We start from the raw sequence: 27,732 nt of genomic DNA, 5'->3' as shown, positions 1-27,732 counted from the left end.
TAGTTGTATGGCAAATAGGATATTAGATTGTATCTACCAAAACATTGAATACAAGTCAAAAATATAATTTACTTAATGTATAGGTCACTGGTTAAGCCACTTTTGGAATATCATGTCAGGTCATGGACTTCTTACCTCAGGAAAGCCACTGCATTCTTAGAAATGTTTAGAGAAGAGTTACTGTATAGGTGATTTGCAGAATTAAAAAAAAAATACAGCTAAAGTTAGTATAACTATTTTACAAACTAATACACTCATGCCATCTGCAGGAACAGAACACTTCCTGTTTAGAAGCAAGTATTTACACACAGTAGTTAGAAGCAACAGTCCACAAAACCAGAATGATTGATTATATATTGACCTTTACTATAAAATAAAGTGTGGTAATAATTTGCAGAAAGAGTAAGAATATTTTATGGTTGTTAAGGTCTTTCAAACAGGAAAGAAACATAGCATACCCAAGGCCATTTACACCTCTGTGCTAGAATTATATTAAACTATAAAACAGAATAGCCAAAGTGAATGACAGTCTGATTTTATATGGAATACTTAAAGGACTAAACATACAAAAGAGCTGTTTGTAATTGTACATGGAATAAAACAACTTATCAACTGTCAACACTAATAGAATTATGAACTGTTTAAATTACTGTAGAAACAGAACTATATTTAAAAAAAAATGTAATAGGATTATACAAAGAATATATACAGCTCTTACTCTATATGCAAGAAACAAAGTCAGTGAGTTTTTCAGAAAGGAAAACAATGATACTTTACAGACAGTATTTTTTATTACATGAAGCAAGAGTTTACAATGACACAAGTAACATCAGTGTAGTTTATGTTCTAAGCCACAAAGAACAAAATTTAAGTAGAATATACAGTAGCATAAAAATATACATGGCAGCATTTTTTCTTTATTCCAAATATTCACTGGTTCTTTAATATAATAAAACTACTGATTTTTAGCATTCAATTTTGCATGTTTCACAAACTATAGTTCTCTCATATATTGTGCATTTGATGCCCATGTGTGTTCAGTGAGGATTGAACAGCTAGTGACAGTTTTGTTATTTAACATTTGATATTTATTTCAGGTTAACATTTAAGAAGCATAACTAAAACAATTACAACTGTTAAATCACAAATTAAAATATGACAAAAGGAATGTTTACAGGTACTATTTAAATGTTTTTAGTTTTGTAAACATTGGAAGAATAAAAATGTAAAGTTAGCTTCTCCATGAACAAGCTTAATAACCAATTTTAAAATTAGTATACACTACTCATTCCCATTGTTAGAGAAAAGTATCCATTCATATTCCAACAATAATTAACATTTAAATTTTACTACATGAAAAATGGTTAGGGTTAGTCAACTTTAATCAAATTTAAAATTTTTTTTACTAGTCAGTCAAATAATTTTAGATTACTGGCAACCTCTAATTGAGACTTTTAGATGTTTCATAGTAATACACATGTGATAAAAGCATGCAGTCTTAGAAGAAAAATATGACATCAAATCTTTAAAAAAAATACACTGATTTTTTTAAATTTAAAGTTGAAGCATGTTTAATGATGAGGAAATAAGAAAAACTCAACTAGGATACAACAAGTAACATGAAAACAATTTGGTCAAAGTTTAATCAGTAACCATGATCAAACTCAACTATTGTACTAAACTGTATTTCTTTAAATTTATTAATACTACATGTAAAATCAGTTCCATCTATATTCCAACAGCAATATGATACACTCATTAGTTAGACTTCTATATCTAGAAGTATTTAATCTGTACTTGTAGTCCCCCCCACTGGAAAAGCAGTAAGTCTATGGATTTATAATGTTAAAATCAAGGGTTCAATTCCCCTCAGTAGACCGAGCAGATAGTTCAATGTGGCTTTGCTAAGAAACACAACTTGTAAACAGAAAGTCCATTCTATTTCCTCTTGTTTTATTTCAGTTTTCTTCCTCAACCTTATTCAATTACCTTAAAAACACCATAATGTGTACCAAACTTGCACAATATGGTAGTATTTCAATCCCTTGGAGATTTTTTAAAACAGATAGGATTAATGTTTGTTTAATTCATTTTTGAATTTCGGTTCAAAAGGCTGATAAAAATGTTAAAAATTAAGAGACATTCTTAAACCCTAAAAATGTAGCTATAAAAAGAATTAACATATTAAAACATGCAAGTGAAAATTAATTCTAGAAGCCATGCAATTATATAAACTATTTGATGTTGATCAGTCAGCTTATGTGCTACTTTAGTAATTAGCAGACACTAATGGTATATTATCCAATTACAGTTCATTATATTTAAGTTTTGTTTATATTATATAATCAATTTAAAAGCCAATTGTTAGTTATGTTATCCACTCAAGGTTTCATTCACTTCAGTAGCAGGAAATGAATTTGTATACTATATCATCAAATCAAATGGCAAAATGAGATTAGAAAAAAAATTAACCATTTCCCAATAATAAAAAACTTAATATTGACCCTTTATTTTCAGCCAACAATTCACCAATGTGGTTTCAGAGCTAGTAGTATGAAAACTGGTTAGTGACTTGCTATGTTATTTTAGTAACCAAGTACCAATATGTTACTTGTGTCTCTCTACTTCAGTAGCAATAACTACTTTAGTAATAATGTTTGAGAAACTAATAATAATCAGCCACCACCACATAAGTACAGACTTCTAACGCATTCCAAGCATGACAAAGTTGAATGGACTTGCATCTCTCACTAACTATACCAAATTGCTACTTTGAGGACTACCTAGTTGCACAACACAATCTAAATATTTGGATGCACAAAAGAAACTGATATGTCAAGTTCATCTTGAGCCTCATGTAGAAATTCACTAACAGAGAAAGATATTTAGATCTAAAGTGTCAGTTAACAAGTAAAATATTCTCTACTTGGAGAAATATGGTGTCTACTAAGTACCAACTTAGTTAACTGACTGGCAGGGACCATGGATGGTCATACTTGTTGACTGCTTTGGACAAAGTGATCATGATTCAACTATCTGCAACTTTACTGCATAAGAGAACATTATTAATGAGTGCCATGGCATTCAAAACCAACCTAAAATATTACTTTTATCACTTGTATGTTTAATGGTGTTTGTAGTGCAAACTTTATAACACCTAACAATATGAAAAATGGTTTGATTAATTGTTTTACATCATTTCAGTTCTCATAGTTAGGATGCTTAACCCTACTTGCATTGTTTCAGTTAGGTAAATTGTAAGAGGTGCTGTAATAGTACGAGATGTGTTCCTGTAACATTTCAAAGGGTTCTTCAGTTTCTTTAGAAAAGGAAATAAAATGCAGAGGTCACAGAAAAGTTACTGTTTAAACTTACCAACTGCTGGATGTACCACACAAACAAAATCTCTTCCAAAATAAACAGCTTATAATGCTTATGTTCTCTAGTTCCCCTGGTGGAACAGCTGTAAGTTTATGGACTTACAACACTATAATCCAGGGTTCAATTCCTCATGGTGAACAGAGTAAATACCCTAATGTGGACTTGCTCTAACAGAAATAGAAACATTTTTTCTAAAGTTATTTAGAAATGCATTAGATTTACTTCAGCCATATTGAACTAGTACAGTCACTGGATCTAAATACAGATGAACAATTTGTATAATGAGCTTGACTATCACTTTCCACTGTTTTCTTCCCTACCCACTCCTTCTAAAAGCTATGAAGCATTATCTATCTATACTCTTAGAAAAATGGACTACTAACAAACACAAGTTCAAACAGTTTGTAAGATATTTCATGTTAGATTCAAGATCAAGATAATGGTGAAATGTGGTTAACTTCACATCAGTTGAGAAAGTAAACAGTACTCCTTTGTTTGCTAATATTAGAAATGACAAATAGAGCTATTGCACAAAGATATCCAACAAAAGTGAGTAACAATCTTTGCTTATGATGTACATGCATGTAAAATATTAAGTGTTTTCCTAGATAACATTCAGTAGTTTCTCTCATACAGCTTTAAGTCATAATTTGAGTCTTTTTTAAAAAAGATGTGGAAACTTGGCTGACCAGAATAATAACCTTTCATCTGCTTATTCAGCAAATGCTTTAATGAAATATGGTAATGTTTACTGAACTTCAATCAGTTCCAAGTATGAAAACCAGTAAAAAATTAAATAAATTATCCTCTGATAAAATTTATGATTCCCATCTCATATTTAAATATGACAATATTTACTAATTTATGTAGGTTGAGATATATCAGTATAAAGATTAAATGAATAATTTTTGATAATCTAGTTTTAAAGGATTCTTCACCCTCAACTATAATTCAGACAAAACTTTAGTATCAAAAGGACAGACAATAACGACAAGACCACAAACATAAAAACTGAATAAACCATCTGATATTAAGCATAAACCATTACACAGTACAATAACAGGTATTTAAACCTATTCTACACAAGAAAGTTCTTCATGACTTATTAAAACATAACTAACAAATAATTAAAAGAAATAATCTTACAACTTGAAAAACTTTGAACATAAAAATTGGTTAATTTAAGAGAGTTTACTCATTGATAAAAAACTTATTACAAAAACATTGAATTGAAAAATTTTCACCTGAATTGTGAGCTGCATGAGTCAGGTCTAAAAAACAGTGCTAATAAAATATAGCCTGTAAAGTTGAGGAAATTAATGAAGCTTAAGTGTCTACATTATTTTATACAGGCATAATCTTATAAATAATGTTACTTAATGTGACTCATCAGTAGATGGTAATTTTGAAATTGAAAATATGCAATGTATACACAAAATAGATAAAACAAATACTTCTGCATTTTACTTTTTTTTTAGTAAAATTCATTTTTCGAATGGATTATGAAATATCCAAAATATTCAAGTTTAAGTTATTTATTAGAAACCATTAAATTATTAACACGACTCATTAAAACAGCTTGATAATCTAACTTCAAAATCTCGTACAAGTAAAAAGATTGTGTTGTACATTATGCAAGAAAAAGCAAAGATTTTACAATATACTAGTAATATTTGGTAGCAAAATACAAATTTTAGACAGATGTTCATAAAAAAATTCCATTAAAAACACATTTTCCACTTACCTACTTTAACATCGTAGAAAGACTTGTATCAAACTTACTTGAACACTAAATACATTTCAGGTTTTTGTTGAGATTCAAAAATATATTCTGAGCTTCTACAGTATGCATTAAGTAATTCTAAACTAAATTCTGGAAATATGGGTGTTTAATTTTTATGTATTAAAAATTTATCAAAGAGGAACATCAAAATATCACACAGCATCTACACAGTTCTGGAATATATCTGTCATCAATTCAAATACAAAAACATTAAATAACTTTGAAAATATTTTCAGGATTTTCTGATCATTTCTTACCCATGAAAACACTAAAGGTAGGAGAATGGCATATACCAATTTTATAGCATTTGTGGTAATTTTATCAAATTAAACAGAAGAGTTGCTTACCCTATGCTCTCATGAAATGTAGTAATTCTTGCAAAAATTTCTCACTAGTTCATACTAATAAATATACAAAATGTTTTTGAAGTATCAAAATAAAACAAACATACATATTATAATTGTGTAAAAGTTGAGATTTGGCCTATTTGAAATTAATTTAAAGATCTAGCAAAACTTTTATAAAAAGATATTTACATGCAAATTAAAGTGATAAAAAATGCATCTTAAGAAGATATGTTTATGGTTTATCAAATACAAATTTAGTTCTAATACTAAATGGCTGAATTAATTAATATATAAAGTAATTCCAGGTTAGTGTTTCTTATGAAAACGTATAAACCAAGAAGTATTGATATGTTCTGTTTACACAATGTATATTTGTAAAGATTTTTAAAAAACTTAAGTGTTCATTAACATTTAAGCAAATGAACACTTACACAATCTTTAAAAAGGTTTGTATTCAAAACTTTTATACAACAAATTTTGTTTATTTTTTACTAAAACAAACATTTTTTAGAACTATAAGGATCAAAGGTTTGATGTTACTTTTACCACAACCTTGCTGTTAGAGAGAATAGTATTTACCCTGGCAGTTTGCACAGATGTAACAGCTGAAAAGTTTCATTGCAAAAACCCATAAATATTTTATTTGCATAAGTTGGAGGGTTATTACATATACTAGCTGTACAATAAAAGTGTACAAGCATTAGATACAGTTATGCATGCAAATAGTAAGAATAAATGTTTCATTTAATTAAAGTGTTAACCTTACAAAACAGAAGAATATCTTCCTTACTAGTTAAGCAAAAACCTAGTTGAAGTTTTCATAAACAGTTATTAGTTGAATAAGTCATATGCACCTTCTATTGACAGTTATTACATTTAAGTAGATTTTTCACCCAACACTTATCAATTATTTTAGTTTCTCTTAACTAGCCTAACATGAAAACAGTAACACGAAAGATAAAATGCCAAAAAGTGTATACCTTTGACTGGTGGCTTAGAAACTTTAGCAATATAAAAAGGTTTAGAAAGTGTCAAGAAAGTCTGGTGTGCTGCAAAACCTCATGAAGCACTATCAACAGACCTGAACAATAAGCACAAAACCTGAAAGCACATCTTAGAATGAAGTTATAGGTTTACTATTGTTCCCATTATTACTAAAAGGACAAGAGTCCATTGATGGGCTATTCATTTGTCAGTAGCTTCTATCTCTGATTTGGCTTGTTCATCACCAACCTTCTCAGGTTTATCTCCAGGTTCTAGCTCAGTAGGTTGCTCGTTTTCATTTCTATCCTCAACCTTTTCCTCTTTATCTTCAGTTTTTCCTTCTTTAATTTCTTCTTCTGTTTTCTTTTCTTCTAGAGTAAAAAACAAAACGGAAATAAAACAATCATGTTTTGCATCTATGATTTTGTAATTACATGATGATAGTGGTAAATGAGTTAAGAAACCATTAAGTACTTATAATACTAATATGTTTTTGCACATACTTATTTGATCAATATTTTCTTCATAAAATCAACATGAAGAAATGGCACACGTTTCTTTTCAACTAAGACATGCATACATTTTATAAAAATACTTGCTTTATGTAGGATATACTTTATTCAACCAAAGTTTAAGTATTTTAATGGTGGCTATAACACTAAAAAAATTATTAAATGGCTGAAATGATGTAAATCCTCAGTTAAAACACTAACCTTCAACTGGTTGATCCCCTTCTTCCTTTTTTACCCTGCTTATATTTCTTTGACTTTCTCACAATTCCATTTTCAATAAGACTGTAGGCAGTATCAACAATTGTTTGGGTTAAGTCAAGTGGGTTTATCTCCAGAACTTCTTTCATCTAAGAAATACATGTACGTTATAATTTTAAGAAGAATGAACTTAATACCCAATTACAGAAATTGTAAATATTAAATTATGGGTAAAATATTAATTACTATAACTGTTTATTACCTAAACATGTACAAACTAATATAGCATGAAGCCAATTAATATACATGCATTATACAACTAACGAATCACTTTTCATGTCATTTTATTACTGTGATCTCTGTTGGTGCTTTAAGAAAGTCATTTTATAAATTATTTCCCAGAAACGTTTTGTCATTAGTGTTTATTTTGTAAACAAATTTTTCAAATAAGATTTTGTACAAAATAAATTCATCTCATCAAAAAACTTAATTTTGTGTTGACACAATAAAACAAACACTAAATTTACACACATTTAGTTTTAAGATTTCTCTTACCTTTACAGAATAAATCTTTTTTTTTTTTTTATGGTTTGATTTGTTTGGAATTTTGCACAAAGCTACATGAGGGCTGTCTGCACTAGCCATCCTTAATTTAGCAGTGTAAGACTAGAGGGAAGACAGCTAGTCATCACCCCCCACTGCCAACTCTTGGGCTACTCTTTTACTAATGAATAGTGGGATTTATCACATTATAATGCCTCCACAGCTGAAAGGGTGAGCATGTTTGGTGTGATGGGGATTCGAACCCACAACCCTCAAATTACAAGTCAAATGCCTTAACCCACCTGGCCATGCCAGGCTTCAAATCAGTTTCATGGAAAAGTCCGACTTTAAGTACATCTCGAAAAATTATTTCAAATTACAGATTTTTGCATAACTTAAAGTACTAACCAAAGTGATAACAAAGAAACTGTTCACTAACTTACGTGACATTTTAAAGCATCTGCTTTCATTTAAATATACAAATCTAAAACAACCTGTTTCATGTCCAAAAGATGCAAAGTTTAGAATACTTTAAAAAGGTAGTTATCAAATTCATTCTGAAGCAAACTGATAATGTACACATATTTGCATTCATTTTGAAATGCTACTAATCACCATAAAGTAAAACAGGTGTTACTAAAGTGTAAATGAAACATGTTTACATGGCAGTTTGAGAGAAACTATGTAGCTTGCTACAGATAGAATATTTAAACTTTATAAACCTGTTAAACTATACTGATCATCTTTATATTTCTAAGATCCTTCATTGTTATGATTTGCAAATAAAGAAATAGGGTTACTAACAGTCTCCCATACATAAAATACTTTGTACATAGTTTTATGAAATGGTCAGAAAATTTGGCTTCAATATTTATATCATTGAGAACTTTATTGAAAAGTTAGGAATCACTTGAATATGTAGGTTTTAATATGTTAATAAAAGGCACTCAAATGTTAAGCTCTATGATAAATCTTGTACTGTTAAAAAGTACTTTCTATTAAAATATGAAAGCATTATACCAGAAAGATAAGAGCTTTGATTAGTGTTTTAATGTCAAAATATTTGTCCTCTGGACAATATAATTTGAAAGTTTTATTTTGAACACCAAATCAGTATAAAAATATTTAATAGAATTTTTTTTATCACTTGCAGATATGATACTAAAGAATCATTATGTTAAACAACTAAGCACCCAAGATTAAACACATTTTACACTAGGCTTAGTCAAACAATACTTTCTTTTCGATAAAATGACCTACAGGGATTCAAATATGTTATTGAAAATGATACTAAATATCAAAACCAGCAAGTTACTTGAAACAATGGTTGACACAAAGTTATAACAGAATGTATCAGAAATACATTACTGACATTGTTTGGCATTTTATAGTAAGAGAATGATGGCTTACTGGGCCTGAAGCTATACCACAATGAGTTTTAGCAGCTCCTTTAGCCCTCAGACTTAAAGATTTTTTTTCACTTCCTAAACACTATAGTATGTGTACCAAACAGATGTAGAGTGTAGATCCATCAATATTTTAGCCTAACTCAGCCCCATCAGAGGGAGGCTGGCACCAATAAGGTTCATATATGTAATGAAATTGGAAAAATAAAAAGGAACATTGATTGATATGGGGAACCTGAAAGAGACTTGTAATAAGTTATACTCCAGCTGTGGTAAGAAACATGAAGTCTTAATACATAAGAAGGCTATTTGAAAAAAAGATAAAAGTCAAACATACATAAAGTGCTTCCATAATAAATTCATTCTACCATCAAATACCTCAAGCAGTTGAAGAATAAATGGATATTCAAGCTATTTAACTCATCATGATTATCTTATATGCAAGTAAAAGGTGTTGCAAGTTATTCAAAAACATTTATTAACAACCTTACAAAATATTCAAATCTAATTACATACCATTGTAATATGTAGTTCATTAGTTTGAAGAGTTATTCTGGTTCTTACTATTACAGAATCATGATACATTTGGTGCTGTATTTTACAGCTACAGTTATATTTAAACATCAAAAATGTTTTGTTTTTAGTATGTTTTGGTGCAAAGACAAATAGTGAAACAAATTTTTAGATGAAAAACTTCATTTGTCCTTAACTATCTTTTAAATTGAAGGTGTTTAGAGTTTTATCCTTTAAGTTACTTAATTTATACTTTAGTATTTCAGCATATTATAGCAACAAATTGTCAAGAGCCTCCCAGTTAAGCTCAGAAAATATTGCTTAAAATAAATACTTTCTAGAAATATTTGACAAGTTGACAAAATTTGAGACAACTTACTCTGGTGTTATCAAACTTGTATTCTTTTCCTATTCGTGGTAAGACTGGTCTGATGGATTTATCAATAAAACTGTTCAACCATAGAGCAAAGTATGGTGCATTCATTGTGGGGATTCTGTAACCTAGTATAGGAAAGCAATTTTAGAATTTTATTCCTAGCAAATATAAAATCACATTTCTTGTAAGATCAAAAATTGAAATTATCAGAAGTTATTTTAATCTTGACATGAATATTTGTTTTAAAAGAAATTCAAGAAACTTAATTTTGAAATAAAAAAACTGGCAAAGCATATGAAATTAACTGAGTAAAGACTTGTAAATTTGATACAAGAAAACAATAATAAGACTTGAAAGAAATACATTAATGATTTATAATAAACAGTTGAGCTGTTGCTAGTTAAAATTTTAGGTACGTAAAGAACTGAATCCTCAAGGCAAAAGGTAAATGTTGTAATTTAAATTACAAGACATTAAAACCACAGTAGAAATTTAACTCTTACTAGTTACTAATACTGAAATTATTCATTATAGTTTTAAATTATTTTTCACACTAGCAAGAATAAGCCTTCCTCTTATACTGGTAATTTTAAGCCAGATCAGAGATTTAGCATTAACATTACCTTCTGTGGATGACATAATTTAATTTTGTAAAATCCATATGAATTTGATTTCATTTGACTTAATATCATAACATATCATGAATATCATGCATAGTAAAAAATCTTTGTCTTACAGTTTATAAAGTGCAGTATCTTTCCATGCATTAGTGAAAATCTGAATACATCTGAAATCTTGTTTCTACAATAAGCCTGAAAAGTCTTATTTCACCAATTTTCAAAAATGAGACCCTAGACAGTTCTGTTAAACAATTACAGGAATAAGGTTCATTGTTTTTCCTCCAAGTTTGTCTAGAAAAATCACTCAAATGAAAATTCACTGAAATAGTGAAACTTTCATACAGACATTTAGGGATTCATGCAGCTTTAAGTAAAAATAAGTGTTTGTTTTTTTTAGCTAATACTTATTGTTAATATTTTTACATTTGAAAAGGTGGTTTTAAATGTGCAAGTTCTGCAGTCACCATTTTGTTTCATCATGATTCTTACTATTAAATACCACTACACTTCATATATTTGTACTACTAAGTTTATGGTGGAACACTGACATGCTATTAAATTAGTTTTTTTAATAATACTGATTAGAGTAATAAACATGTCCATGTTCTACAGAGGCATTTTAAACAGGCAAACGAAAACCTGCAGTAAGACTAATTTTTCAGCAAAAATTTGAAAGAATTTTTTGGGTAGTCCCCAAATGATATAATGATGTATAATTAGGATCAGATTAAGACATGGATCAATAGGACCAGCCACTGAGCAGCTAGAGCTCCACACTTCCACCTCATGCAAGAACAGTATATACATGATCAGTGATGACGAGAAACCCACTTGTTGAGAAATATATATGCAAAAACGGCTCGTTTGGGCTGAGAAAACACTTTACATAGAAGAGCGAACAACGTTTCGACCTTCTTCGGTCATCGTCAGGTTCACAAAGAAAGAGGTAACTGACCGGAAGCTGACCACATGTTTGAAAGGGGGTTGTATAACTGTGTGTCGAAATGTAGAGGGGCGGTATTAGATGTTTGAATATATAATTTTATATATTATATTAATATAGGTATAAAGGCGTTCCTTTATATTGGTTTATTTTGGGTTTAAGTTGTTGTATAAGTAAGGCTTCTTTAATTTTACGTTTGTTTATGTTTGTTTCTTTATTTAGTATTTGAGTGTTTTCTATGGTTATGTTGTGTTTATTTGACTTGCAGTGTTGAAAGCGTGTGAAGGTGACTTTATGTTCTTTGAATCTGGTTTCCATTTTTCTACTTGTTTCTCAATATAGAAGTCGTGGCAGTTATCACATTGTATTTTATAAATAATGTTGGTGTGGTGTTTGTCAGTGTAGTTTTACATAGTATAGACCTCAGTTTTGTGCGGGTTTTGAATAAATTTGGTATTAATTGGAATGTCATATTTTGTTACTAATTTTTGCCAAATGTTGGTTATTTGTTTGCTGATGTCGGGAATATATGGTATACAGCAGTATATGGTTTTGGTGGTTTTGATTCGTGAGCTGTATTTACTTTAGTTGGTTGATTTTGCTTTCTGTGTAGGTGTGTGCGTATAATGTTTTCTACGGTTTGTGGAGGAAACTTATTGATGTTGGTGAAGTATTGTTTTATTTTGTCTAATTCATCGTTAATTTTATCTGGTGAGCATAGTTTTATGGCTGTGTTTATTTGGTTTCTTAGTATGTTGAGTTTTTTGTTTTGTTTCATGTGCTGAGTCCCAAGGAATGTATAGTCCAGTATGGGTGATTTTTTGGTGGATTTCTGTTTGAAATTGTGTATCAGTTCTTGTAATTTTGAGGTTAAGAAATGATATTTGATTGTTTTCTTCCTGTTCACATGTGAAGTTGATGTTGGGATGTATAGAGTTAATGTGATTGAAAAAATTAAGTATGTGTTCTGTAGATTTGAATCCCATAACCGTGTCATCTACATATCTATACCAGTATAGTGGTGGATGTAATGCTGTGTTAATTGCTTGTGTTTCAACTTGTGTCATAAAATATTGGCTAGAACTGGTGATACTGGGTTGCCCATGCTTAGGCCGTTTGTTTGTATATAGTTTTGGTTGTTGAACATGAAGTTTGTCTTTATCGTGGTGAATTCTATGAGGGTTGCTAACTGGTTACTGGGAATTTCTATAGTTGGGTTAGGGTCTCGGATATAGAGTTCTAAGGCTATCTTGCAGGCTTCAGTGGTTGGAACTTCTGTAAAGAGGGATATAACATCGAAACTGGCCATTAAGGCTTTATGATTAAGTTGATTTAGATTAGACTTGAAATTAAAAGAGTCTTTGATAAATGAGCTGGCTGATGTTACATATTTGGAGAATGCCCATGCTATGTATTTACCAAGGTTGTAATTAAACGATTCATATGTGGACATTATTGGTCGTAATGGACAATCTGGTTTATGAGGTTTGGGGATGCATTATATTTGCGGTGTCGTGAGTCGGTTTTCACGTAGGTAGGAATAAAGTGTTTGTGAAATTGTGTTGGCTTTTTTCATTTGTTGTAGTAATTTGTTCAGTTGCGTCGTGTGTCTTTGTTGGATTTGTGTGTATTGGTTTAAATTTGTTCGTGTCTGATAGGATGTTATTCATTTTTGGATGTATTCATTCGTGTTCATTATGACTATAGCGTTACCTTTATCTGCTTTTAGAATTTTTATGTTTTGTCTTGTTTTAGGTTTTTTATGCAATTAATGTCTCTTTTGTAAGGTTGTTTTTCAGTTTTCTGTTTTGTGAAATTATGTTGATGGTTTTGTGAGAAAATTCTTTGAAAAAATCGTTTAAGATGTTTTAGGTGTTTCTGGAAAATATAAATTTGTAATTTTACCTGGGAAGGTTGGCTGTTGGATGTCAATAAAATTATCTAAGTTGTCTTCTTTCTGTTGGTTGTTTTTGGTCGTTTCCTTGTTTTTGTTCTCTGTAGAAAGTATCACAAGTCTCCTGGCTAGGTCTTCTAAACATGTTTTGATTTCTGTGGTTGGAATGTACCTAGGTGCTATTGCGAAGTTGAGTCCTTTGTTAAGTAGATGTATCTCGTCTGTGTTTAATTGTGGTCGGATCTGTTAATTATGAGGTTAGTCAACGGTTTGTCGTTTTGGTGTCTTTTCTGTTGTTTGCATCTTAGTTTTCTAGTTTTTGTTGTGGCAGATCTTTTTTGTCTCTGTCGTTTTAGTATTGATTTGGTTTATGTTTCGTTGTATAAGTCCGTAAATCTCTGGTTTAATGCAGCATGCCAGTTGATGGTCTAGATTCATTTTTTGTTTTTGTAAGTCATGTAGTTCTTTGTATTTTGTGTTCAACATGGCTTTCAGTAGTTTTTTCTGTAAATTTTGGATAATGTTTGTGTATGTATTAAAATTTTTTGAAAGTTTTACCTTTACAAAATTAGGGGTTAGTTGTTCTTTTCTACATTGTTGAATAAAATAAATGTCATTTCTTCTATTAATAATTCGTTGGTTTAAATTCCTTAGTTTCTTAACGATCGTGTGAGCGTGTACTGTTAATAGTGGTGTACGGTATGCTAGTTCACAAATTTAAACCAATACACACAAATCCAACAAAGACACACGAGACGCAACTGAACAAATTACTACAACAAATGAAAAAAAGCCAACACAATTTCACAAACACTTTATTCCTACCTCACGTAAAACCGACTCACGACACCGCAAATATACGGCATCCCCAAACCTCATAAACCAGATTGTCCATTACGACCAATAATGTCCACATATGAATCGTTTAATTACAACCTTGGTAAATACATAGCATGGGCATTCTCCAAATATGTAACATCAGCCAGCTCATTTATCAAAGACTCTTTTAATTTCAAGTCTAATCTAAATCAACTTAATCATAAAGCCTTAATGGCCAGTTTCGATGTTATATCCCTCTTTACAGAAGTTCCAACCACTGAAGCCTGCAAGATAGCCTTAGAACTCTATATCGAGACCCTAACCCAACTATAGAAATTCCCAGTAACCAGTTAGCAACCCTCATAGAATTCACCACGATAAAGACAAACTTCATGTTCAACAACCAAAACTATATACAAACAAACGGCCTAAGCATGGGCAACCCAGTATCACCAGTTCTAGCCAATATTTTATGACACAAGTTGAAACACAAGCAATTAACACAGCATTACATCCACCACTATACTGGTATAGATATGTAGATGACACGGTTTGTGGGATTCAAATCTACAGAACACATACTTAATTTTTCAATCACATTAACTCTATACATCCCAACATCAACTTCACATGTGAACAGGAAGAAAACAATCAAATATCATTTCTTAACCTCAAAATTACAAGAACTGATACACAATTTCAAACAGAAATCCACCGAAAAATCACCCATACTGGACTATACATTCCTTGGGACTCAGCACATGAAACAAAACAAAACTCAACATACTAAGAAACCAAATAAACACAGCCATAAAACTATGCTCACCAGATAAAATTAACGATGAATTAGACAAAATAAAACAATACTTCACCAACATCAATAAGTTTCCTCCACAAACCGTAGAAAACATTATCAGCACACACCTACACAGAAAGCAAAATCAACCAACTAAAGTAAATACAGCTCACGAATCAAAAAAACCACAGAAACCATATACTGCTGTATACCATATATTCCGACATCAGCAAACAAATAACCAACATTTGGCAAAATTAGTAACAAAATATGACATTCAATTAATACCAAATTTATTCAAAACCCGGCACAAAACTGAGGTCTATACTATGTAAAACTACACTGACAAACACCACACCAACATTATTTATAAAATACAATGTGATAACTGCCACGACTTCTATATTGAGAAACAAGTAGAAAAATGGAAACCAGATTCAAAGAACATAAAAGTCACCTTCACACGTTTTTGAACACTGCAAGTCAAATAAACACAACATAACCATAGAAAACACTCAAATACTAAATAAAGAAACAAACATAAACAAACGTAAAATTAAAGAAGCCTTACTTATACAACAACTTAAACCCAAAATAAACCAATATAAAGGAACGCCTTTATACCTATATTAATATAATATATAAAATTATATATTCAAACATCTAATACCGCCCTCTACATTTCGACACACAGTTATACAACCCCCTTTCAAACATGTGGTCAGCTTCCGGTCAGTTACCTCTTTCTTTGTGAACCTGACGATGACCGAAGAAGGTCGAAACGTTGTTCGCTCTTCTATGTAAAGTGTTTTCTCAGCCCAAACGAGCCGTTTTTGCATATAGTATATACATGAAAATATTCTATTTTCTAAGATTTTTTTTTTTATCTGTGTAATAATACAATGTTTTCATATTACAAAGAACTGGTTCTCTGTTGCCACAGTCACAAAATTTATATATCAATCACTCTGCCAATACTTATTTGATGTTGTATGAAATACATGTTTGGGTTTAGTGTCTTTAAAATTATAGCATGAGATCAAACACCAGTCTGCTCAAATACCACCAAATATATGCACACCAGCACCTTTCCAAACCAATTTAAACATTTTATATAAAAAGGATTTTAAAATTAACAGCTCTGGAAGACAATTAAAACATTAAGTGTACTTTAACTCACTGAAAGTACATCACGAAATGGCAAAAGAAACAAATTTAGCCCTATGCAGTTTAGTGGTTGGGCTTAACTGTGGGACAGTATACTTGCCTTCCAGAAGCAGCTTAAGTATTTCAAGATACCACTCTACCTTGAGGTTTAAATTCTTTGCATAATATCAAAGCTATATCTTTCAACCAGACATTCTGGGTGGAAATGATGTGTCGCTGTCCACCGGCTGAAGGTGTGGTCATTGCTTTCAGATGAGCTTGAGCAACATCACGGACATCACAAATACTCAAGTTTATTCTTGGGACCATTGGTATTCCCCTTTCTAGGAGCTTTTTTATAATCTAAAAGAAAACAGTTTTGCTCTTTGTTTATGGTTTTGTTTTATGATACATCTTTCTCAAATGTTTTTGGTTATACCTTCATTGCAACTTTCTTGCTTAACTAAAGCTACTAATTTTATGGGAAATACCACTCTTTAGTCATATGCACTGTAAAATACAAAATAAACAGCTAATTAAGTAAGAGGTTTGATCATTCCCAAAACAAAAATGAAGTGCTCATAAATCAAAAATGTAACAAGTTCTTTTAAAAGCACTAATTAAAACATACATAAAACAATAGGATTATAAACAAAAAGTAAAAAACATTTGTAAATTAAAAACTGGTTCACAACTAAACTTAAAAAGATAAAGATAACCACTTTATGCTCTACAAGTTTACTAACAAATAAAAGTTTAAAATCAATTATCTAATTTTCAGAAAAACTAACACTGCCAAGCATTTTTGAGTGAAAATTAATAGATATAGTATCCAAAGTTACCTACTCCTAAGACTACTGAGTGGAGATTTGAAGGGGCCTCACTTTTGTTCATTCTTATGTTTCAACTTTCCATTTCAAATATTTAGTACAAAACTAGTAGCTTGCAACTTTACCACAAGGTATTTGAGTGCTTGCTGCAAATACAAGAAGTTTGACCACTGCATACAACATATTACACATTCTTGTACAGAAAAATGGAACAAATGTTTTATCAGCCAGCATTACTGAAAGCTGGTTTCAAAATTGTGGTTCCACATGAATTTGAAATTAATATTCAGTTGTTTTTTTTTTTGTTTCAGAAATATCAGGATTACAATCCAAATAAACTTAATAGCATAGATTTTTTTACACCCAATGGGGAGGATGATTTTTGCAACCACTTATGTGGACTGTTCAATTTGCAAATTGGTAATCTCTGATTATGTAAACCTGAAAGCTGTAAACATGCAGTCACAGAGTAATCTTGTTGCCACGATACTTGCATGTACACTTAGACCTACTGAATGATACTTATGAACTAATCACTCAGATCGAAAAGCTTAGAAGCACACTTATATTAAAGATGTACATTTTGGCTACTGAAAAAGCCTACATCTAGGCTTAGTTATGTAATTCTATTGGTAAGAACATAAGAATCACAAGAACAAACACACAATAAAAATGTGATGCAATAAAACACTTCAACAGACCAAACTGTAGGGGTGGGGGAATGATTGTATGCACCATACCCCCCACCTAAAATGAAGAGGGGATGTATACCCTCCATCTTCCCCAGGATCTACACCCCTGTCTATAGGTAAAGTGTATAACTAATTTAGTAATAAAAAGCATGTTTTCTTAATAAATAAAATTAAGATATGAAACAAATTCTCGTCTCACCCTTTGGAAACTGTTCTAATTTTTTCCCGATAAAGATATTTCATAACTATCTTCATTTATGCATTTAACAGGATAAAATACTTAACATGAATGATTCGACAAATATTTTAAATGAAGCATAAAATATTCAATAACATTTTTGGTTAATTATTTTTGAATGAATTTAAAAGAAAATAGATATGTTACTGAATATTTCCAATTATGATGTTAAAACGTTTGTATGTACATCCAAAAGCCTAAGAGTGCTACGTGGAAATAGAAACAATAAAAAATTCAGACAAAAAATGTTTTTGTTAGAAGTTAGTGATAAATGGATAAAACAAAACCAAATAAAAAAAATATTACCTCATTACTGCTATTAACTGTAGAGGACAACACAGGACCTAAGATTAGACCTGGGTTAATCACAGTCAAGTCAAACTTCTTGTCATCTGTGAAAAAAATGTATATATGTCAAAATATTTTGGGTAGTTATAAGCTAAAGATGGTTTTATAAAAGGAGAACTAGATTCTTAAAAATTAAAGGCTTAATATAATTTGTGATAATGAATCTTTTGTTTTTAATTAATTTGCATAGCCATGAAAAAGTCAAATATGACTATCAGCTGCTAACTTAACAGTCATAACATTTTTACCTAAGATAAAACAAATAAAAGTATGCATTTATTCATATTTCTAGATACAAAGTATTAAAGGGAGTATGGGATGTTGTTGGTGAAGGAGATATTTCTACCTTTTCAGGGATTATATTTTGAATTTTATAAATTTTGTCAAGTATACAAGAGTTGTGCAATTAATATTTATTATTCCACACTTACCTTGACATATGGTCTTAAATGTAATATCTGAAATTAATTAATCCAGCACCATTTCAAATAAAAGAAAGTATTTATGGTTCTAGGGTTTAAACCCAGATATTTCCAAAAACAATTTCTGATTCTATTGCTTTGAGTTCAAATCCCACAGTATCACAGAAAGCTAAATAATCCCTAACAATTACATTAGAAGGTGAAATAAGGTTATCAGTAAAACAAAATTCAATGTTCATCATACTTTTATTTTTAAAACAACTTACAAATGCACATACTCTTATGCAAGTGCATACACTTCAGGCTTTAGAAAATTAAATTGTTAAAAAAAAAAAAAAGACATTTTGAAAGAAATTGGAAAATTATCTATTATTTGTACTTTAAAGTGATAAATCACTGTTTAATTCAATAAGTTCTTCATTACTGATATTTTTATACACAAACATTTTACCATGCAAATACTTACATTCTACGATCAGAAATAACTATTCATACTGTGATAACTTTTTGTTCATTAAAAGAAAGCAACTGAAACTGAGAAATCCCATTTAGAATATTACTATGTAAACTTTGGTTAACACTCCTACGAAAAGACGTTTCTAGTCCTGATTTCTCCAAGCCCATTCCCCTGGCTGTGGTTTCGCTAGATAGTAGATAGGAACAGTGGGAATCTCGTTAATCCATTCATTAATGGATTTAAATGGCAATTTTATTTAAATACAAAATTATTAGCCTAATATTAATAACCTTTCAAGTTGCTCTGGGGCCTATTAGGCCCCACTTTTCGTAGGAGTGTCAAGTAAGAGGAATTTCTTTCAAAATGTTTGAATATTTGTTTTAGACTAAAGTCACATTTGGTTATCTACTGTGCATAAGGAATTGAAACTGAAATTTTAGCATTCTCCCACGAGGGTAGATGTGAAAAAGCTGGAAGAATAATACAGATTTAATTTAACTTGGTGATGAAAATAGCAGTACAAATATTGGAGTAAAATCAATAAAGCAAAAGTGCTTTAATATAAGTTATATTCAATGATTGGCAAATATTTGAGTAAAAGGTGAATTTTTTTTTTATAATCTTGTATCAGTGTCATTTTATTGTTTAAGAACTGGTATTATAAACTGAATATCAGATTAGTTTTGTATATTACTTTTATAAAGTTAACAACGTTTGTGTATTTTCAAATTTTATTAAACAAAATCTGATTTCAATGTTTCTAACTATTAGAAGATTAACGCAAGTGAGCAAGAACTGCCTTTAAGTTCCAGCAAAGGAAGCATTGCAAGTTTTATTTACAGGTTGATTGAAGAGTTTAAAATTTACCCTTAAAATAAAGTGTCCATACTGTTTAGAAAACAAATTGCATGGTAGATGTCTATTAAACTAGTAGGTGCTTGATAGGAAGAATGTTACAAATATTCAAATAGAATTTTTAATTAAACGTCTTCAGTTCACCCAACCTGGAAGCTCCTTAATAAAGTCCCATGCTCCTTTTTCCCCTAATGTTTTACTTTTACTGTAACAATCAAGAGAAGTTGAATCAGTATCAGTCCAATCAGATTCACTGTACACCTTCTCTTCTTCTACAGTAGTTTCACCTGCAGAAAATATTAAAATCAGAATATCTTCAATAAATGTTATCAAATAGAAATTAACACTGCGTTACTTAATTATAAATAAAAATAATACACTTCAATAAGCAGACCATTCAGAAAAAAAGACTTCAATGCTTTAGTTAAAATTTGTTAACTACACAGATGAAATTGACAGTTTTCTTCAAAAACAACTAATAATGCAGTTTTTTGTTTTTTTTAAAGACATTTAGTTTATGTCTAAAGGCAAACAAAAAAATCTATGCCTTGTTTACTTTTACCTTTCCAAAAGTGTTTTTAGGATTTAATAATTATCCTTTTAAACTAAAATCTAAACAGACAAATCTAAACAATGATTTACCTTGAACATTTTTCCAAACCTAGAAGTGAATAACAAACATGTGCTAACAAACAATCTTTAAAAGTTTTGAATATGACACTAAAGTTATACTTACCTAAAATTAACATAGGTTTAGCAATTGCTAAAATTATACTATTTTATACTGAGGTTTCTACACATGTTGAACAATATTACTTAATTGAAAATATGTCCCAGAGACTTAAGATTTTGGATGGAATAATGATATCTGCACATTTTGAATTATTAAAACTTTAAAATATTCTAAAAGTAGGTAGAAGGTGTATACATAAGTATAATTATTCACTAATGAAGTTAAAGATTATCATAAAACTTGTTTAAAGAAATTTTCTTTGAAGTTTGAAAGATGTGCAATTTACTCACTCTTGTTTTGAAAGACCGGATAACTGGTTTTTTGTTCATTATAACAGCTATCTAGGGTTTTCTAGTTTTATGTCACTGTTACAACTCTGAGATTAAGGTACACTAAGTACTTATTGTTAATGAACATGGATTTTTAAGAGATAATGACAACTATCTCTCCCCCTTAATTAGCAATCATCTGTGGACTTAAAAACCAGTTTTTCTTTTTGGAGGTCAACATTGTTTGAGGTTTCCATGCACATGTGCAGTTGATTTGAGTCCAACCAAATTCCAAGTTTTGAAACAAAAAATATTACTGCCACTAACTTCGTGTACAAAAATTTAGATAGAGCAGTACTTTAATAACATTCATATTTATGCTAAGTCTTCTTCCCATGCAGTATAGAAAGAATGATTTATGGAGTTTTCATTGGATGTTTCTGGATTTTATGTGAATAGCCATGCAATTGTTTAAGCTATGTTTCACAAAAAGTTTTCAGATTTAATCTCTTAACTCTCTCTCATAATTTGTGTTTTAGTGTGGATTGTGCTTCAAAATGTATTGGTTTTTAATCTGACAAATTACATCCCCCTATCCTTCAAACATTCTGTATACAGCCCTGATTTACATATCAGGGCTTATTATTTGTTTAAAATATATCCCAAAGTTGCAATTTTAAAAATTAAGTACTTCAAAGCCTGATCATTTTCCTTTGTTTACTTATTAATTTATAAATATTTGTGCAACTCACTACAGTCTAGTTAAGGCACTTAGACAGCATTACTATTACATAGCTATTTTAATACCATTGTTTAAATTTATATTTAGAAATGTACGTAACTTATAATATTTAATCTTTATTGTGAAATTCCTGCTTATTCATTAAAGTTCTATTGTTGTTTCTTATACTTAAGAATCTTCTACATGTGTGTAGATAAATGCTAACATATCAGTAGTGTTTTGCAGGCTAAAATCTCTAGAAATTCTCCTCATGCCCATAACTAACATGATGTGCCAAAAGACAGTATATATTATTGGTTTGCTACAGTTGGTATACTATGAACCTCAGAAGATAATTGTGATAGACAGTTACCGAGAAATTCAGATGTTCAAGCCAGTTAACATCAGTGTTTTCAAATTGGATTTTTAAATATATATATATATATTTAAATTATACCATTTAATTATGAAATATTGTAATTAGTTGGTAACTAATTGTGTGTTAGTTATATATATCAGTCTTCATATATATATATATATTTGAAGACACTTTACAATTTTAGTGGTGAGAAGAGCATATGTAATCAATGAAAAATACAGAAGTAAGCTATTTTGCAATTAAGTGAGTTGTACCTGCATCAATTCAAAATTACTTCTTGATAACAAGAAACCCACTTGAAATAAGTGCATCTCAAAATGACTGGTATGGGTATTAACACTTATTCATAAGCAGAGAACATTCTGAACTTCCTAGGTCATCTTCAGGTTAAGAGTTTGCAATTGACCATTGCCAGGCACGTCTTAGAGACAAGAGTGTAAACAGGTATGGGATTGTAGGGGGGCACTGCAGTTGGATGTTAGGTTAATTAATATATGTATAAAGGTGTCCCTTTATATTGGTTTAAATGTTGGTTGTTATACAATTTTTATATTGGTTTAAATGTTGGTTGTTATACAATTAGGATTTCTTTGATTTTGTGTTTGTTTATATTTGATTCCCAACTTAGTATCTGGGAGTTTTCTATGGTTATGTTGAGCTTATTTGATTGGTAGTGTTTGAAAACGTGTGAAGGTGTTTTTGTGTTATGTGAATCTAGTTTCCATTTTTCTCCGATATAGAAGTCATAGCCGCTGTTGTATTGTATTTTATCAATTATGTTGGTGTTGTGTTTGTCAGTGTAGTTTTTACGTAGTATGGACTTTATTTCTGTACTTGGTTTTTGAATAAATTTGGTATTTACTAGAATGTTGTGTTTTATTATAAAAGTTTTTCTGAATGTTGGTTATTATTTTGCTGATGTCAGGAGCGTATGGTATGCAGTATAAGGTTTTGTAGTTTGTTGTATCTTGAGATTTATTGTTTGTTGTTGGTCTAAGTGTGTGCATATAATTTTTTTCCATGTTTTGAGGAAATTTGTTAAAGTCTTGTTTTATTTTATTGATTTCATCGTTACTGCTATCATGTGAACATAGTTTTGTGGCTGTGTTTACTTGGTTTCTTGACTTGTTGTTTTTGTTTAGTTTCGTGTGGATTTCTGTTTTGTATATCAGTTCTTGTAATCTTGAGGTTGAGAAACACGATTTGGTTAGTTATTTCCTGTTCACAGGTGAAATTAATGTTGAGAATTATGGAGTTAACGTGGTTGAAAAACTAAGTGTGTGTTGTGTAGATGTGAAGCCAGTAATTGTACCAGTAGAGTGGTGGGTGTAAGGCTAAATTGATCACTTGAGCTTCAATTTGTGTCATGAAAATTTGGCTAGAACTGGTGGCATGGGATTTCCCATACTTAAGCCATTTATTTTTTGGTAGTTTTTGTCATTGAATGTAGTTAATTTTGGTGGTAGTGAATTCTATAAGAGTTGCTACCTGTTTGTTTTGGTTGTGTATTAGTGAGATGAGATCTTAGATAAAAGTTTAAGCTATCTTGCAGACTACTTTTAGATATATTTGAAGGATAATTAATACTAATTTATGTATTCTTCAATAACATTGAAATTTCTACATTTCAGATTTTTCCATTTTGAAGTTTCAAAGATTAATTTTTTTCTTTACCCTTGCTATATACTTAATATTTGAAAAATACCTTGTTTATTTAAATCAATTATTTTTTGAATTCTGAAAGGAAACTGATAAGAATTTAGACATTTATCTTGGGCCATGAAAGCATGCAAATCAGTTCCAAATACAATTTACTATAAAAAAAAAAACTTACTTGAAAGTATTTTATGAAAGTATTGGCAATCTTAAGTTTCCTACTAAGATGCTATAGACTCATTTGTGCATGTTACATAATTTGTCTTTATAACAAAATTATTTTGTCAGCAACTTTATTCTATACTTTTAGCATTTTTCACAATGTATTAGAGTAATAAATGTTCAATAAAACTCCCATACCAGCGAAAGTAGCTAACGTACCATGAACAGCAAATGTTGAACTTGTAAGCACAACCCGTTTAATTGTACCAGCATCAGTACAAGCCTGAAGGACTCTCTTGGTCCCTTCAACAATGGGTTGCAAGATGTCATTGTCATTAATAGGTGGTGAACTTGGAACTGGTGATGCTATATGAATGACATAACTACAGTCTTTCACTGCTCTGTTGAAAGAATTAGAAAAAGAGACCTACATAAAATGTCCAACATTTAATAATTTTAGCAATAAAGTAAAAGGTTTTATAGTTCTATATTAAAAATAAGAGAATATTTGAATACTAAATATACATGTGTTATAATGGGTTCTAGTTCTTACTATCACCAATTTTAATAGCAACTCATTTAGTACACCCCAAGTTGTTATAAATAAATGAAAACTAGTTGCTTCAAGTTATGAGTATTGGAAGGAACAATGAGCATTTAGCTTGTATTGTTTATTGTAAACAATAAAAAATATTTATGGTATATTGTATTTATTCAAATTCAGTTGATTCTTAGCTTTTTATTATGCCAGTAAGTCTTTATCAGTACATTTTTCTGGAGCAGCAGATGTAGGTTCCCAGTCCCATTAATTGCTATTTAACTTCACTAAGAAAGAAGAATTAATTTTTTGTATTTCTACACAACATTAAGAACTATTTTATAACCATTTTCAATTCATCACAAACACCACACATCCATATATTTTGTCTGTTACTTGCTACTTTCTTACATATACACACTTTCATCAATCTACTAGTCTATGAATTTAACTTGTTTATATTTTGAGATAATTTGTTGAAGATTTTTATGAAAGATAAACAAACCAAGTTATTTTTGTTAAAGTACACAACTTCATTTACAAAACCTTAAAATATTTTTAAAAACCTAATATATTATACCCTAGTCTCTGAAGTATGTTTACAAGTTTCTAATCTTCTACTTTTTGCTTGTTTCATTTATCACAAATTTTCTCTTTCAGGAGTCTATTTGTACTTTTTCATAGTTTTCTTCTTACATTGGAGTTTCTTCACTTTATTTCTTCATCCCACGTTTTCCCTTTTTCAAAAATCATGTATTTTTACTGTTGACACTAACTTATTGTCTATTTTAACCAAAGTTTGTTTTTTCTCCTTTCATTATTTTATATATTTAAATTATCCATTTCTTATTAGATGTACTAATTCTTTCTTCTCTGAAATTAACTTTGTCCTCAGTCTTCCATCCCTCAAACTGAAAATTATCTTTATCATTCTAAGTTCTTCCATTTCTTGTATCCACTTTTTTCTATAATTCTTGTTTTCATGATTATATCATGATTCTTTGTCCTTTCCTACCTCGTTTTCATTCTCATTTGTCTCCATTCTAATGGACAGATAACTACTTTGATCACAGTCCTCTGTATTCTCTTTATACTATTATCATTTTCATACCCCACTTCTAATCTTCCCTTCTTAGGCTTTGAATCATTTTACTTTTAGCCCTTACTACATTTTTTTATTCAAAAACTTTACACTGAAATTAATTGCACTTAAGAACAATGTTCCAGATCCTCATGCATCTCCCACTGGTACAGCTGCAAGCCTTACAATACTAAGATCAGGGGCTTTGATTCCCCTCTGTGGACTCAGATAGCCCAATGTGGCTTTGCTATAAGAAAAGCACAGATCTTCACGGAACTACATCATTTAAGTTTATGCTCAAACTGACGAAAATTGTTGTGTACTATTGCTCAACAGTACAAGTTGTAAAGAAGAAAGATTGAGTTGCAAAGGATGGCTAGGCAATCACAGACCACATGAGAAACTATATATACACTTTTTTAAATATAAAAAGACCATTAAATTTGTATTAGGGAAGTTTATAATTATGCTTAAATGAGATAGTAATTCCAAGTGTTTTGGCCATTTCTTTTAATAAAAAACAGAAAATTAAGGTGCAGCTGGAAAGTTTGTAAGCTTTTGAGCCTTCGTCTATTTCAAATCTATCACCTTATTAAAAGTACCAGGAGGTATGCCCAACACCATGCAATTGCTTTTGTGGGACAACAGATTCTTTTGCAACCACACTCTACACTTCACATCTATGTACATTGCTCAATTTGATCATGGTAGTTTGGTCTTTAAGCCATTACTGTCCCAAATTTTCTGTTGTGTTAGTTTTTCCACTCAGAAACTGGAGGCACTTTCAAATGCTGCATCCTTTAGGTGTACACCAATTATAGTACTGCTGCATGAACATTGCCTGAAAAGGTTTTTATATATCAAATATACAATCATCTTTAGTGGCATTAGACTAAAATGGTCAGAAGTTAATCTTTAATTTTTTTTTTTGTTTTACATAGAAGTAAAATATTACTATAGTTACACCTTCTGTTACACACTAATGAATTAACTAACATATGCATCATTCCAATGATGTGCAATTATCCTCTCATGCCATATAATCTATTCTTGTGAATTATAAAATAGATTATAATTGGAAAAAAAATTACTGTTTTTGAACAAATGTTAAATATAAAGTAAGCATTGAAAACTCACTCGTTCCAGCCTTCATCTTTCATCAAATCTGCTTCTACAAGTTCTATAGGGTGTTGTGCATCAGGACAAAGTTCCCTGATTGATTTTACTTTATCTTCATCTTTTAAATTTCTGACAGTTCCTCTCACTTTGTAACCCTCTCCTTGAAGTAGCTTGATAACATGAGTACTGACAAATCCTGTTGCTCCAGTTACAAGGACCACTAATAGCAGAAAACAGTTAACTGAATTTATGTGCACCTGCAACAGCTTTCAGTTTTAAGAAACAAAAAATAGACAAATTAAAAACAAGCATTCGTACATTGCAATTTTATGAAGCTAAGTAGTTTTGGTGTTATTCTAAGTCACAGCATTTGAGCACCCAATATTTATTAACACGTTTAAAATCATAAGGGTGGATAACTTAAAGATACTTCAAAACAAATGTATACGAATTCCAAAATGAGAGTACTTAATTTGTATCAACTTACAATTAATTGCCATTTTAAAGAATGATTTGGTCATTTTTTTCGTGTGAAAGAACCGTCTAGAGCTTAAGATCCTACACAGCTTAATTTAATATAGAGAGCAAGAAATATTTTAAATGGTAAATATTATTCACACCCGCACATCTATTAGTAAAACTAAATAGAAAAAGCAAAAATAGCACAAATTTCAAAATATCAATGGTTTTGAAGTTTATTACTTTCATTTATTTTTGTTAGATCATTTTACAGTTTGTCTATATACATGTCTTAATTATTTGTTGACGCCTTCAAACCAACTGATGTACCTGTACAATTCAGGGGAAGACAGTGCCCTCTAGGTCAGATCGGTAGAATGATAGTCACCACCACAAGAAGTATGATAACAATCAATCGATCTGGCCGTTCGCCAGTTATAAAGTGAAACGCAAATTTATTTTTTAATAATGATTTAGAAGAAAGTTACTCGCATTGGAAGTATGCTAGTCAT

At 30.3% G+C, this 27,732-nt stretch overlaps 1 protein-coding gene across 1 annotated transcript; it reads right to left on the bottom strand.

The window, feature by feature from the left end:
• Positions 1-772: 772 nt before the first annotated feature.
• LOC143232289 (uncharacterized) lies at positions 773-27,732 on the bottom strand. The gene is made up of 9 exons (XM_076467511.1): positions 27,709-27,732; positions 26,780-27,027; positions 24,243-24,424; positions 20,253-20,390; positions 18,328-18,413; positions 16,423-16,624; positions 10,047-10,168; positions 7,209-7,354; positions 773-6,866 (listed from the first exon to the last, which is right to left on the bottom strand). Exons 1-8 carry the CDS (start codon positions 27,730-27,732, stop codon positions 7,211-7,213), a joined length of 1,146 nt encoding a protein of 381 aa, XP_076323626.1. The 3' UTR covers positions 773-6,866; positions 7,209-7,210.

This window comes from Tachypleus tridentatus, chromosome 1 (genome assembly GCF_004210375.1).
Source record: "Tachypleus tridentatus isolate NWPU-2018 chromosome 1, ASM421037v1, whole genome shotgun sequence".
Taxonomy (NCBI): domain Eukaryota; kingdom Metazoa; phylum Arthropoda; class Merostomata; order Xiphosura; family Limulidae; genus Tachypleus; species Tachypleus tridentatus.
Note: the sequence above shows the minus strand (reverse complement) of the source record. Positions and strands in the feature narration are given on the sequence as shown.